The sequence below is a fragment of the Trachurus trachurus genome (genome assembly GCF_905171665.1).
Source record: "Trachurus trachurus genome assembly, chromosome: 21".
NCBI lineage: Eukaryota > Metazoa > Chordata > Actinopteri > Carangiformes > Carangidae > Trachurus > Trachurus trachurus.
In genome coordinates this window covers 26,700,526-26,715,684 of record NC_139899.1, presented here as the reverse complement: position 1 = coordinate 26,715,684, position 15,159 = coordinate 26,700,526, and the positions used below count along the sequence as shown (strand labels likewise).

The 15,159-nt window shown below is 42.0% G+C and overlaps 1 protein-coding gene across 1 annotated transcript in view; it reads left to right on the top strand.

Annotated features, from left to right (window-relative positions):
- Positions 1-15,159, top strand: part of cntnap5a (contactin associated protein family member 5a) — a 126,344-nt gene that overhangs the window by 108,813 nt on the left and 2,372 nt on the right. Inside the window, exons 19-23 of the mRNA XM_083997498.1 lie at positions 1,436-1,663; positions 4,657-4,790; positions 7,253-7,340; positions 7,493-7,693; positions 12,073-12,147. Of these exons, the coding sequence (XP_083853624.1) occupies positions 1,436-1,663; positions 4,657-4,790; positions 7,253-7,340; positions 7,493-7,693; positions 12,073-12,147 (726 nt within the window). The remainder of the gene's footprint in view (positions 1-1,435; positions 1,664-4,656; positions 4,791-7,252; positions 7,341-7,492; positions 7,694-12,072; positions 12,148-15,159) is intronic.

The following is a 15,159-nucleotide window of genomic DNA, read 5'->3' as shown; positions in this document are numbered from 1 at the left end:
GCTTTCATTGTTTTCTCTTTGATGAGGTTGAATCAGCAGCTTTAGTTCGTCAGCATCACACAAACAGACTCACTCTGCTGCAGTACTGCTGGTTTAAAGGGGAACTATGCTTTTTTTTCTCCCCCTAAATTTCTTTATTCAAATTCTGCAGACAGTACAGAAACATAAATCAGCTTCACTTTGCATCAGAGTGTTTGCATTAGAATGAAAGAAAAACCCCAACATGAATCCCACTATCCCTCCTGATGACCCATGTCAGATGTCAAACTAAATTGGGTAACACTTTATAATAAGTACACACTATTAAGCATTAGTTAAGTAATAAATACTGAATTCATCATTTATAACACATGAATACTCATTAGTATGTAGTTTATAAACACAGTTAAAAATGTTTTACTCATCATTGATAAGCACTAACTGTATTTATGAACTACATACTCATTCAGTATTTATTAATGCTTAATAGTGTGTACTTATTATAAAGTGTTACCCTAAATTGTTACATAGCAACATACAGTACAATAAGTAAATATAGAGTAAAGTAACGATAAAGAGGGGGGAAAAAGATAAATAAATACAGCCAGTTCTTTTAAGAAGCATCCTCTGCATCATCAGGAAAAACCATACAGTAAGACGGTTGCTAATACAAGCCAGCAGGGTGTCCCAGGTTTTATGGACCGATGTCAAAGAGTCCATATGGTGCATATTGTTTTCAAGAACAACAAGAGATTACAGATTAGCAGGCGTGTTTGAGTCGTAGTGCCGTGAAGCAGTCAATGTTTCTGGCAAGGCGAGAGCTGGGCCACCGGGTCGGAGGCTCTGATCTTACAAGCTTGGTTTTCAGCCAAGAGACGAGAGCCAGAGAGAGCCTCCATCCTCCCTGGAACAACTCATTTAAATACCACAATTAATTTGAAGCTGTTTAATTAAGGTGCAAATCTTACATAGTTCCCCTTTAAACCTCCCCACCACTTTCCTATCCCTCCTCCTCCTCCTTCTCCAGCAGCAGCAGCAGCCATAACAGCAGCCAGGAGAGGGACGACACCTCTGCTCCGGCTCTCGCTCCGATCGCCTGGGGGGACAACAGTCTTCCTTAAAGCAGAACTTTACACATCAAAGTCTGTTTATGCCACAGATAACATGAAATATTGTCAGATGTTTTGCAGCAGCCTTGCTCTGAGAGTCTGATACTGATGCCTATCTGGCTATTTTTTAATTAAGTGCATTGTAAATCCACCTGAGTCCATGTGCACCTGCAGATAGACGCCACTTCATCTCTGCAGAGAGACCCTTGTCAGCTCGGCTTTAGTCTTTTGATCTTGATTCAAAAAGAGTCAGGAGTGAGCGTCCTGCACTGAAACCTGTTTCTGTCTTTATTCTCACTTTCTCCCCCCTCTCCCCCTCCCTCCTCCCCCCTCGCTCTGTGTTGCAGAGGTGTCGGTGTCCTTCGACAGAGAGTCCTCGGTGACCTACACCTTCCAGGAGCCCTTCTCAGTGATGCAGAACCGGAGCTCGCAGGCCACCAGCGTCTCCACGGAGAGCAGCAGCAGAGCCAGGGAGGATGTCGCCTTCAGCTTCGTCACGTCCCAGCGGCCGGCCATGCTGCTGTCCGTCAGCACCTTCAGCCACCAGTACATCGCCGTCATCCTCGCCAAGAACGGTACGCGCCGGTTTTTTAGTGCGGGGGGGCTGGGGACGGACCAATGGTCGGCATTAGTAGATAATATCGGCCAATATTCAGCATCAGTATCGGACGTTTTTTCACCGATAACCAATTAAACACATTTATTTTTAAAAACATGCTCCTTTGGCTCTAATGTAGCCGTCTGTCTGCCTGAAGTCACGACTCTTAGCTGTATAACAGTGTCCCCCCGCCCACTGAACCAAGATCTGTGTTGGAGTTTGTGTTGTTCTGCAAAACTTTAAGGTCTTTTTATCACAGATTTTTACAGTGCACAAAAAAGAAACAAACAATTTGCTGTATTCAGTCTGATCCCAGGGGTGTTATTCTAAATTCTGACACCTAAATCTTTTTTACAACAACTGAGTATCAGTTCTACATAACATAGGTTATCGGTTTTCTTGATTACTAATAATCGGTATCAGTATCAGCCCTGAAAAAAATGTATCGGTCGATTCCTAGGGCAGGAAGTCGGTGGTTCATGCCCCAGCTTCTCCTGTCTACTGAGCCCTGATGTCTCATCTGTGATTCTTTGAGATGCATTTATACATTTATTGGAGTGAATTTACTCACTCACACATTGATACTTAGGGACTACACTGTTAGCAACACTGCTAACAGCTCCATAATGAACTGGTTGTGTTATACAGGTGTAAACAGGCCTGATATGATGTCATATACAGTAGTTTGCATGGTAAATACTGGGATGTAAACATATTGTGTGTGTTTGACAGATGAAGCTCTCAGCTGAAATTAGAGCCGTGTGATTCATTATTATGGCTCTGTGAGGTCAAAATGGAGCTGTATTTTGAAGGTTATTATAATAATAATAATACCATAATAATAAACTTTATTCATATCGCTAACAGTAACCCTTTCAAAAACCAATTTAGTTTCCAAGTGATTAACAATTGAAATTGTAAGATAACAATAAAAAAACAGTAATTAAAGTAAAACTTACAGCAGAGTCAGCAGTAAAGAAAAAGCCAGTTAGTGTTTAAAAGAGGCCTGAGATCTCGTCCCAGCAGCCTGAACTGGTCTGAACTGGAGCGACTGGTCCACATTTAGGAACCAGCGGTCGTGTCTCGCTGCAGCCTGAGCGTGCAGGAGCTTTAAAACCCAGCAATAAAATCTTAAAACCAATCAGGTCACCAGCGAATGGTTCAGCGTGGTGCCATGTGTTAAAAGCCTGGCAGCAGCAGCAGCAGCAGCAGCAGCAGCAACGTGCTGAATTAATTATAATCTGTGGATGTTGTTGGATCTGTGATGCGGGAATAAAGAGCCGTACAATGGTCAAGCCTGAAAGTGATAAAAGCGTGGATGACCTGAAGTCAGAGGCAGAGGAGAGTGACCTGATTGGGGTTGTTGTGTGCGAGTACGAGCTGGGTGAAGCAAGGCTGCGGTCTGCGAGCCGTCTGTGGCTCAGGAGCTAAATCCACATGTCGATTCCTTTAGCCCGCGGGCTCAATTATTGTTATTCTCAGTCTGTATTGGAAAAAGTTACAGTATTTATTTCATGTTGAATTCAACTTTCATGACCTTTAAACCTCTGGCTCTGTGGTGTTGACCCCGGTGATTTTGCACAGAGGATTGACTGGGCCGTCTTCATCTGAGTCCAAACTTTGAAACAAAGCTTTGTGTTTTTTTTTTTCTCCCAGACTCCGAAGTCCTGATGCTTTCTTTTTTTTTCTTTTTTTTTTTCCTCACTCCCTGTCTAACTTGAACGCCCATGTTCCTCACATCTGTGTAAACACTGAAGGGCAGAGGAGACACTTCATCCACGCCGACCTTCATCTATAGGAGCACTTGCAGGATTTGAAATGAATCACAACACAAAGCCCTTCACCTACAGACTGGGAATTGTAATATTGACCCAGTTCCACTTGACAATGCAGAGCTCTTTGATCCGGCAGCAGCTGTGTGTGTGAGTTTGAGTTTGAGTGTGTGTGTGTGTGTGTGTGTGTGTGTGGGAGAAACACTGAGCACATATTGACTTATTCAGTGTGGGAGTGAAGAGCTATGAGATAAATATTTGTATATTTCAAAAGGCAATTGAAGAAGTTTAGATATAGCGCCCTATTTATACACAACAGCCACATTGTTTCAGTCGGTAGGTGTGTTCTCCTCTCTCCTTCTGTTTGGCTTTCTAACCCACTGTATAGACACTTCAAACCAAAGGAGAGTGCGTTTCATGTTTAATACACTTTTTATAGAGTGAGAGGAGTGAATGCAGCTGATCTTGGTGAAGTGTTGTCTTGTTTAAAGGAGAGTTTAAAGGTACATTGTGTAGGAATTCCTCCCATCTAGCGTTGCGGTTGTAGATCGCAAGCAACTCAGGCGTATTTTTCATGTTGCATTCACGTGAAATTGGGCAGACGGCAGACGGACGACAGCCGCTAACAAGCCTCTATGTAAACAAGTGGTCCGTCAGCACAAGGCAAAACAATACACGTGACAATATGTTATCATGGCGATGTCGTATTGTTTACCTGACCCACGTTTTACCGTCTTTCTCTGGACTTCTGTGACTAAAATGACATCTGGTTTGTTAGCGACGGCCGTCTGCCCAACTGCAGGTGAATGCAGCATCAGTGTAACGCTCCATTCCTCCTCACTGCGTTACCGCGGTGACTTCTCACAGACGCCACCTCGACCTGAGCCGACAGCTCCGGTGTCTCCGCTGAGTTTCCGTGGTTTCCTACCGTCACGCTGCCACTTGAACGTAAAAACATGGCGACACCACATGGCAGCAGCACCGAGCTTACCCGCTCCATGTAGATATGAATGATATGAACGGCTCATTCAGAGCTGAAAGGAACACTTCACTTTGTTGATGGGGGGGATTACTGGTTAATGAAAAACAGACTTTTGAACAAAATAATCGATTTTTGTGAATAGATAACAGGAGAAGTTACACAATGTCCCTTTAAAGCTCCGTGTGTGTGTGTGTGTGTTTGTGCTGTGTTATCCAGGGAGTCTGCAGATCTGGTATCACCTGCAGACAGACCGCAGTCCAGATGTGTTCAGCCCCGCCCCCGGCAACCTGGCAGACGGCCGCCTGCACCGCGTCAGGATCCACCGGGTCGGCAAAAGCCTCTACGTCCAGGTGAGTGAGTCGCTGAGTCGTTTCAGCTCAGAGAGGCGAGTCGAGGCGAGTCGAGTCGAGTCGCAGATCAAATAAAGACGCAGAGCGGAGCAGTGTTTGCTCTCAGTGCTGTGATCTGTTCCACACTCAGTGTCAACAGTTTCTACTATTTATAGAATAACTGAGCAGCAGAGCACAGAGTCGGGTCAAGGTATCTGGTTGCACCTTTGACCCCACAGAGCAGTGATGTCACAGTGGACGCCAGAGAGACACTTAGTCTTTGTTTTAGTAACGTGACAATAACCGTTCAGATCCAGATGTTTAGTTTTATAAGATATTGATGGATGGATTGAAAGACATATATTTCACCCAGATCATTTGGTTCAGAGTTGAATTCCTCCTTCACGTTCACATCAGTCAGACTCTGAACGTCCTCACTGCTCTGAGCTCTACAGTCGACAGTTTCTACTATTCATAGAATAACTGAGCAGCAGAGCACAGAGTCAAGTCAAAGTATCATGTCTGGTGTCACCTTTGACCTGCTCTGAGCTCTACAGTTTCCGCCTCTGGCTTTGACTCAAAAGTAGAAAGTCGTCCATGTTTTCACCACTCGATGTGCTACCAGCGTGTCGGTTGCTTGGTTTGGTTCGACTCTTAAGTCCGGTCTCTCCTCCTCTGTGTTGCTAACCCTCCTCTCGGCCATGTGCATTTGTTTTCAACGAAGCCAGTGAGTCGGCAAACCCATTATTTATCATAGATGATGTGTATGTTTGTGTAGTCTTATCTGTCATAAACAAGAGATTGCGGGTTACGGGGCGCGTTACGTTTGTGTGGCGGTGCCGCAGAGACGAGAGCTGGGACACCGGGTCGGAGGCTCTGATCTTACAAGGTTGGTTTTCAGCCAAGAGACGCTATAGGTGGAAGGCAGAGAGCCTCCATTCTCCCTGGAACAAGCTACAAGTCATTTATTTATCCATCACAATCACTCCAAAGCTGTTTAATTAAGGTGAAAATGTAGCAGAGTTCCTCTTTAAGCTGAAAGGTGACAGATCACCACCAAGGTGGAGTCAGATAGACGTCGGCCTTTAAATCGATTCTCCCCCCGTCCTTATCAACTGGGACAAGGACAATGGTCCAATTAAATGGAAAGTTGAAGTTTCACCGTTGTGTAGTGAGTGTGGGAGGGGTGGACTGGTCGCAGGTTTGATCCTCAGGATATCTGGGATGGGAAAAGTAAAAGAACAGCACATATACAGTATATAGTTCCTCATTATCACCAGCGTAGAACCTCAACCCCCTCAACTGCTGCTCAGCGCCCAGTGGATCAGACTGAGGTCGCTCTGCACAACCGTCAGGTGGGAGACACCACAGGGACCGAATCCAGACAAACAAAAACAGATGTTTAGTGAGGAGAAAAAAAAGGAAAAGATGAAACAATGTAAAACAAAACAAGGCAGGAACAGAGAAACAGAGAGTCCAGATCACAAGACAGGACGAACAGAGGAGGTGAGAACAGACCGAGACCTGCAGTGTTTCTCAATCACTTAGATGCAAATCACACATCAGACACATTTAATGCTTTTCATCTTTCCCTCCACACACATTAGCACTTTTCATTGGGTATAAACCGTAAATTGAAGCACATTAAAGGTGACACGGAGACGGGAAGTAAAAACCAACAACGGACACAATCTACTTCAAAACAGAAGAGGGAATGAGTCTAAAACCAGAACCTGACAGGAAGTGTGAAAACCGGAAAGAGTGAAATGACTCTGAATAAATAAAGGTTGAAAAAAAAAAACTTACTTTCACTGATGTTTTCAAACATTGTGTCTGATATGTTGATGCGAAAACTGAAAGACGGTTTGTTTTCCTCCCTAAAATTTCCCAAATGCATAAATAATTGTAGTGCTGAAGTGGAAGGAGAAAACACATCGGAGCGGCGACTTGTTGATCTGCTGATCAAAGGAGGTGAAGTGCAGACGTGGAGAACTCTGCGTGAAAATAGAAACTTTTCCGCAGCCTCTAACGTTACATATATTTACACTTGAACGGTGTTTAGGCGGCAGCGGCGGCGGCGTGTTGAGTGTGAAGCAGCTCGGCTCTGCACTTCGGAAAAAACAAGACACAGGGACTTAGAGCTGAATTCCCCACTTGCCATCCGAACACTCGACGGGTGGAGAGGGTCCGCTGCGGACGTCAGTCACACGTAATCCAGATCCTGCAGAAAACAATTGCGGATCCTCAGGTTAAGTGATGCGTCTGAGTCAGCACGCCGGAGCAGAAGCGAAAGGTCTGAGCCACTTCAAAGCGAACTGTGGGCGGACGTGGCGCCGTGCGAAGCTGCAGAGAACACAATTCTCAATCTATAATGTGCTGAAATGCTGCTGCTGCTGCTTCTACTGCTGCTGCTGCTGGTGGTGTTGCCTCGGTTCAGATTTCTTGTAATCGCCTTGTTATTTGATTTCTTTCCACTCAACCAGATCGACCAGGACATCCACAGAAAGTACATGCTGTCATCTGATGCAGAGTTGATCTTAATCAGATCCTTGACATTGGGCAAAGTCACCAGTAAGTGCTCCATGACGCTGAAAAACTCAACATCATCCCCATTAATGCCCCGCCTCCCCCCCGCCGCCCCGGCTTCACTTCCTGTCTCCATTCTCTCACCGGATCAGTATCAACATATATTTTTCTTTCTTTTTTTTTTCACCCGACTGCAGGGAGAGAGAACCTCAACGAGGAAGTGATGCAAGCAGCTTCTAAAGGTTTCATCGGCTGCCTCTCCTCGGTGCAGTTCAACCACGTGGCGCCGCTCAAGGCAGCGCTGACCAACCGAGGAAGCTCATTGGTCACCATCCGCGGTCCGCTGGTCCAGTCCAACTGTGGAGCTCTGGCCGAGTCCACTTCACACACTCTACAAGGTAACACACACACACATACACACACACACACACACACTGCTATGAAGTCATTTCCAAGTTGAGCTTCATGCTAAACAAACACTGGTTTAGTTAAGTCTAGATCGTCAGAACTGAACTGGCTGTTGTTTTATCTGTTAATAGACATCCAGTTAATCAGTTGATTTTCTAATTCCAATTAAAGCAGAAGTAAGCGATATTTTTGTGTTAATATAAGTCTTAAATAGTTATATCTTCCGACAGCAATCACTTACATAGAGTGTTTGGACCGAAACACGGGTCTGTCAGTCCCTCTGCTCTGCTCTGAGCCGAGGAGAAAACTTTTCTCGTATCCTACAATTTTTATCCAATGAGGAGAGAGAACGGCATGCAGGGCTGTGTGTGCAGCCAAGGGACGCCGTGAATGTGGTGACGTAGCGACGAGGACGTTATGGTGCGTTCAAGGCAGCCCGTAACTCGTGTTTTTCCGACCTGTGAAGTCGTACCAGTTCGATCTGGTACAAGTTCACGGGTCGGAAGTTACGAGTGGCCGTTATAGTGACTTAAAAACAGGTCGGAAAAACACGAGTGGGTTGCCTGGAACGCTACAAAGTCGTAAGTTGTGACTTGAAGCTGTAATTTACGGTTTCAAAAGCCTACCTGGAACGCAGCATTAGCCAAAACGACCGGATCGCTTACTTCTGCTTTAATCAATCGTATGGATTTTCTGCTTTTCTTTGTATTCTTATATCTTCATAATCACTAAACTGTCATGTTCATGTGTTCCTGTGGTTTTGGCTCCATGTTCTCTGATCAATCAGCAGCAATTTGTTAAAAAAAAAAGTGACATTTTGTTTAGGAAAAGCAGCTGTAAACATTTACTGGCTGCCCCTCCACCACTCCTTAATACATAAGAAGGCCCTAACAGCAGCAGATTATTTACATGTATATATTTACTTTTGTATTTATCTATTTATTTGATTTGATTCTTTATTTTCATATGAACACTTACACAATTGAAAACGTGATGAGTCGAGTCAAGTAAACTTTATTATCCCTTAATTATCCCGTACATTCATCAACAGTGATAAGACAACAGTAAAAAAAATTAAATATCAAAGGTAAGCACAATTGTGTAGTATTGCACTTGAAAATAACCAGATACTATATGCCAAAACACTATACAAGTACGGTACTGAAGATGGTATACTGTAGGTACAATAGGATGCAACATCCAACTCGTAAAAATCAACAGTGCCAGTCGAGTCGGATTAAAAGCACTAAACACTGAGTTTAATTTGAAATGGTGCAACAGGTCTTGTCTTAAACCTGAATTAACTAATTCAAACCTAGTTTTACTAAACTCTGATTAGATAATGGAAGATTAAATTAAACCTGGTTGGTGCAAACTGGCCTCAATCAATCAATGTAGTGTGGCAGCTACTGTAGAACTGGAAAAACCAAACAATGGTCAAATGAGGAAGTGCAGATGTTTTAATGTGCATCAATATCCTCAATTTTTTAAGAGTGTGGCATGTTGAATATATATTATATCACACCATAACAGCAATGCAGCACAGACTGTGTTAGTATCTGGTACCAAAAATGAATAGAGTCGAGTAGATACGGTTTCCAATGGTGGAGAAATTCTCCATGTATCTCCATAAAATTCACCACGGCTCTCCTCCATTCTTTAAACTTCCTCATCGTTCTCTCCTCCCGTGTGAACGACCCCTGCGCTCCCTCGCGGACTCACCTCTTTGGGTCGAGCCGTGGTTTTTGACCCAGAGGCCGAGGCCTTATGGGGAATGGTGTTCATTAAAGGCTGCTAAATACTGTATAAACAACAACATTAGTTCACCCTTCAAACAACTTCAGTACTTTTGCAAACACATGAAGTGAATCACACGGCGAACTGTTGATAAAGGCTCCGTTCCAACGCTGGAGTTTTACTTATTAGCATAGTTATGAATGTCAGCGGGATTTCCAATGAGGTTTTTCTAACTCTTGGACCCGAGCCCAGACGTTCCAGCTCCACTCCGCCTCTCCAATAAAAAAAAAAAAGAAGATAGTTGCAGCTCTAATTAATTTCTCTGTCTTTTGGCCTGTACTAAAGTTAAAGTGCTCGACTCTGCTGCTCGGCTGTCGGCTCTTTGTTTTCACTTCATCTTCCTCCCATTCGTTCCCTCTGCAGCTCCACTCGCTGCAGTGCGTCGTGTTGTGTTCACTGACACCTGTTGCATTTATCAGATGTAATATATAGCCAGACTTTAACACAGGAAACAGTAGGTTTGTGTGTGTTTTGCTGCACACTAAACACAGGTAGCTTGCGGCTATCAGTGTTTCCCATACATTGATTTATTTGTGGCGGGCTGCCGCAATATCAACCACATATTGATTGATGTTTCTTTTATATTTAAAACGGGCGAAATCTTATTTCCTTGTAGAGATGTGGGCAGCTCATTGATTCTCTCAGCCTCTCTGTGCCAGATGCATCGTTGGGCCTGTGTGTTTCTGTCATTCAGGTTTGCACAGATTACAACTCTGTTTCCTGTAGTGACCCCACAACTTTTAGAGGTATAAAGATAACGCTGCACATTAAGGTTAAGGAAGAACAGATGGGATTGAACTCAACCCCCACCAAGAGTGTTGATATTGATTGACACAATGTAAAGCAACAAAACTGGTTATTGCTTAGTTGTTGTTTTTTTTATTTCTCACAAAGTTTTTGCCTGATCCTACAGAAAAACGTTTTACTAGAATTGGGTTCTGATGGTCAGATCCATCTTGGACACATCCTGTATTAATCTTAATCTTTCCTTTTATGTGAAAATTTGTCTTTGGCTTAACCACATAAAACCACATAAAATACACATTAAATAAATAACATGTCATTCAATACACAAAGAAAGAGTAAAAAGGTGATATACATAGCTCTAAAATTCAGAATCTGAGCCTTAAAACAAGCCGTCAGGACTTCCTGTAACTTTATGATGTCACAACAAAGTAGTCACCAAGCCCCGCCCACCACCTGTACCACAGCCACCATCCAGCAATTGCAGGATTTGGTTTCTCTGGGTGTTTTTTACCAGAAATCTGCTCTCTTTTTATTGGATAGCTCAGAAGGAGATGCTCAGAGCCTCCTCTCTTCCGATTGGCTGGCACCAACCTGTTGTTACTACAGCTCCAGAGAGAAGCCACACTGAGATGGCTTTTGACTCTAAAAACCATAAACATATCTTCTTATTTCACTGTACATGTGTAACACGTTTATTCATGTGTTTCCATGTTCATGTCAAACCTCAAAGTTGAGCCTCAAAGGGAAGTAAAAAACCTCAAAGCACAACAACTGCCTTGCTTCCTGTTTAACCGTTTGACTCCTGAAATCTGACTTCTTTAACCACAGACTTCGAGCAAATGGGAGTGTGACTCAACCAGACACACGTCAGCTGTGTTTTCAGTCATCTGTCTGACACAGCAGATGCCTCTCTATTTTTATAAATGGCGCTGTCACCGGTCCAATAGCAACAACACAAATGTCTCTGCACAGTCATAATTAAAGCCTTTTAAATCAGGTGCGGCAACCACTGGTGAGAAATAAAACATAACATTTTTCGAGATGGAAAGCGACATGCGGAGTTTGTGCTGCTGGTTTTTGTTTACATCCATCCTCTGCCATCTTCTCTCAGCTTATACATATATACATTAAGAAACCGAGAGAGGAGAGATAGAGAGCGATTATGTAAAGATGCCGTCCTAATGGTCCCGTCTGGCGAGGCAGCAGGTGGAGCCGAGTCTCTCTCTTCATCCACAGAGTAATGGAAATTCTGTCCATCATCGCTTTGGCAGCTACACGGAGCGGCGGACTCGTCATGTGGAGCCGCAACATGCATCCGCCGGCCGCACGCCTCGAGACTCATTCACTCTCCCGCCGCCACTCAGTCTGACACTTTGACAGGGGTTAAATGGGTCAGCACACATCAGCCACAACCCCGCCTCCTCCAGCCCTTTCCCCACTCAGCGAGGTCTAACGCAGGTCAGGCTCTAATGACCGGGCGTCTCCGTCAGGGATGAAAACTTAAATCGGCGATATTGAGATGAGATGATGGTGATGACATTTAAAAGTCACTTTAACTGATCAGGAAGGAGGTGGAGGAGGTGGAGGAGAAGAGGCGGACATGTTGGTGCAAACCGCGCCTAAACTTTCATCTTGCTTATCATGTAATATAATTCTGCGTAATTCCACAGCCGAGCGGTGAAGTGCATTGAATTACACCTCCGCGATAAAGGTGGAAACCACGCACACACATCACATCCCCGAGATCTTAACAACGCCACCACTCGCGTCTCCTGTATAATAGGGACATTAATGAATTCACTCTTTCTCTTCTCTGCTCTTCCAGATCAAGCAGTAACAGCCAATAAAGATAAAGAGCCGCGTGGCAATGGCACCCAGAAGGATTTGGCAGTGATCGCAGGTCTGTTTTTCTCTCCTCTGTGCTGCTTTATTTTTCTTTGGTTAATTGAAAATGAGTCCCAGCTGTTTGTTATTTGTCATTCTCTACATTTGCCTCCGTCTTCACTCTCATCTCTCTCTCTCTCGCTCTCTCTGTTCTCAGTCTCAGGCTCATTTTCATCATTTCATTGGCACCGAGGCAGTTTGGTTTGTCAATTATATTCAAGTCGATGATGGAAATGTTAAAGGTTTCTGTACAGGGAGCGTTTGTTTTGCAAGAAAGTCACTTAAAGGATCAATTTGACACTTAGAGTATGCGCAAAACCCAGTTTGGTTCAAATTATATTGATCGACACACGGTTATCAAAAATATCACAGTACAGTAAATCATAAAGATGTCATCATCAAATAAGATGTTTAAAAATATATATCACAGAATGATAAGATATTAAAATCTCATATGGTAAGTCATAAATATGTCAGAGTTAATACAGTATGTCATAAAAGTGTCATAATGAAATACTTCACAGAATAACAGGTCATAAAAATGTCACACTGTAGTATGTCATAAAAATATAACGGTGTAATAAAGTATAAAATGTCACCGTGTGATGAGGTTTAAACATTTCATAAGAAGAGTCATAAATATGTCATAGTATAATAAATACAGTGTGTCATCATAATAGTATATAGAATAAAAGATTAATATCCAAAGTCATTAAACTCATAGTATAGTATGTCATAAATATGTCATTATATGATGAGATATAAAAGTTTCATAGAGTAAGTCATAAATATGTAATAAATAGTTTTTAATACAGTACAGTAGTATCATGATATAATACATATATTCTATCTACATATCGAATATCAGAAAAATAAAAGTATAGTAAGTTATAAAGAATTCATAGTATCATATAAGTCATATAATATCAGAGTATAATACAGTATGTCATAATAAAACAAGGTATAACAGTACCACACTATGACAAGGTATAAATATTTCATATAGTAAGTCATAAAACTGTCATAGTATAGTTTGGCATAAGAAATGTCACAGTATGATGAGGTAAAAAAGATAAAAACGTTCATAGTATTTAATACAGTCAGATATAATATGTTCTTATATTAAGGCCATAGTAGAGTAAGAGAAAAATCTCTGTGTGAGATGTCATGAAATGTTATAGCATAATAAGTTATAAAAATGACATAATATACAAGATAAACATACATCAATCCTATATACGTAGAGAATGTCATAATAATAATAACTTAATTTGTAAAGCACTCTTCAAAACAGTGTTACAAAGTGATTTCAATAAAATAAAACATAATACGGCAGCAGCTATAACCATTAAACAATAAAAACATTAGAACAATAGCATCCAAAACAATAAAACCCCAAACTATATTATATATATCACAAATATAAACTATGCAGATACTGGAATATGAAAGTATAGTAAGGTGTTTAATGTCAGAGTGTAGTTATTACACAGTATGGAGTGTATTTTTTCACAATGTGCAGCCTAAACCACTGAGCGTCTGTACTGTAGCTCTGTAACAGGCCGTAGCCATGTGATGGTTAGCTTAGCGTTAGCACAGATGCTGCAGCTTTAAAACTCCCTAATTAACATGTTATATAGTTTGTTTCTTTGATTACAGGAAAAAAACCAAAGTGTGAAAACAACAATTTCCTGCCTCCCCGGGGGGCAGAGGGAGGGATGGAGGGATGGAGAGAGGGAGGGAGGAGGGGTCATGTGCAGGAGCATTTCTTTGGTCCAGTTTCCAGGCAACCAGCAGAGACTCCAGACTGGTCCTTTAGGATTAAGAAGTAGATCAAGGCGTTTTTAAACGTATCAGTAGCAGCTCAATGAAAAAAAGAAAGAAAAACTCCTTCTTTTCTGTGTTTGTGCTGCAAACAAAATCTGGATTTTATCTCCACACACACACACATTTCCCTCAAAATGTGTGTCTCTCTTTCTCTCACGCACACACACACATTTTGAGGGAAATGTGTGTGTGTGTGAGAGAGAGAGAGAGAGAGAGAGAGACATGTTGTTGTGATATACACAGTGCACCAGTGTGTTGGCGCTGTCCAAAAAAAACGAGGTAATGCATGAATATTGTATAAGCACGATGTTAATGAGATGATCAGAACATACATTACACTCAGTCCAACAGCCGCTAACGAGGATCAAAGCAGAGTTCCCAATGATTAGTTCTTGTTTCAATGAAACAAAAAGACATTTGATATGTAAAAACACTGAAATTCACTGACACGAGTCAAACAACAAACAAACGGCACGAGGCAGCAACAGCAGCATTTAAAGATATCAACAACAAAACATGTTAATACAGTAAAAAACAACATGAGTGTGTGAAAGGAACAAGAGCCAGTTCAACACTTTATAATAACTACACACTGTTCAGCATTAGTTAAACATTATTGATCTATAATATCTTTAAGCTTTCATCAATCAAGTATGATATCAATTACAAACCAGATATGAAGGAGATGTCAGTGTTTCATTGTCAGTATTAACGAATTATTTACAGTAGATGAACAATGTAGAAAGAATGATTTATAAATTATGAATACATACTTAAAGAGGAACTATGCAGGATTTGTAGCTCAACTATGCTACATTTTTACCTTAATCAAACAGCTTCGGAGTAATTGTGATGGTTTAATAAATGGCTTGTAACTTGTTACAGGGAAAGTGGAGGCTAAGACTACAAAAATATACAAGTTGTAACATCGTATATGATATATAACATTTTCTAGCGCTCTAGTGATTGCTTTTGCGCCAGCTTCGTTGTAAACAAATGCACATGGCAGGGAGGAGGGTTAGCAAAACAGCGGAAAAGCGACCAGGCTTACGTAGTTCCCCTTTAACTGAAGCTTGGAAATGTGTAATTATTGTAACAGTCTCACTGAGCAAACACAATCCAATCAAATCAAAGTTTATTTATACTGTATAGCACTTTACAGTATCTAAAATGATTAACAAAATGCTTTACATAAAAATTA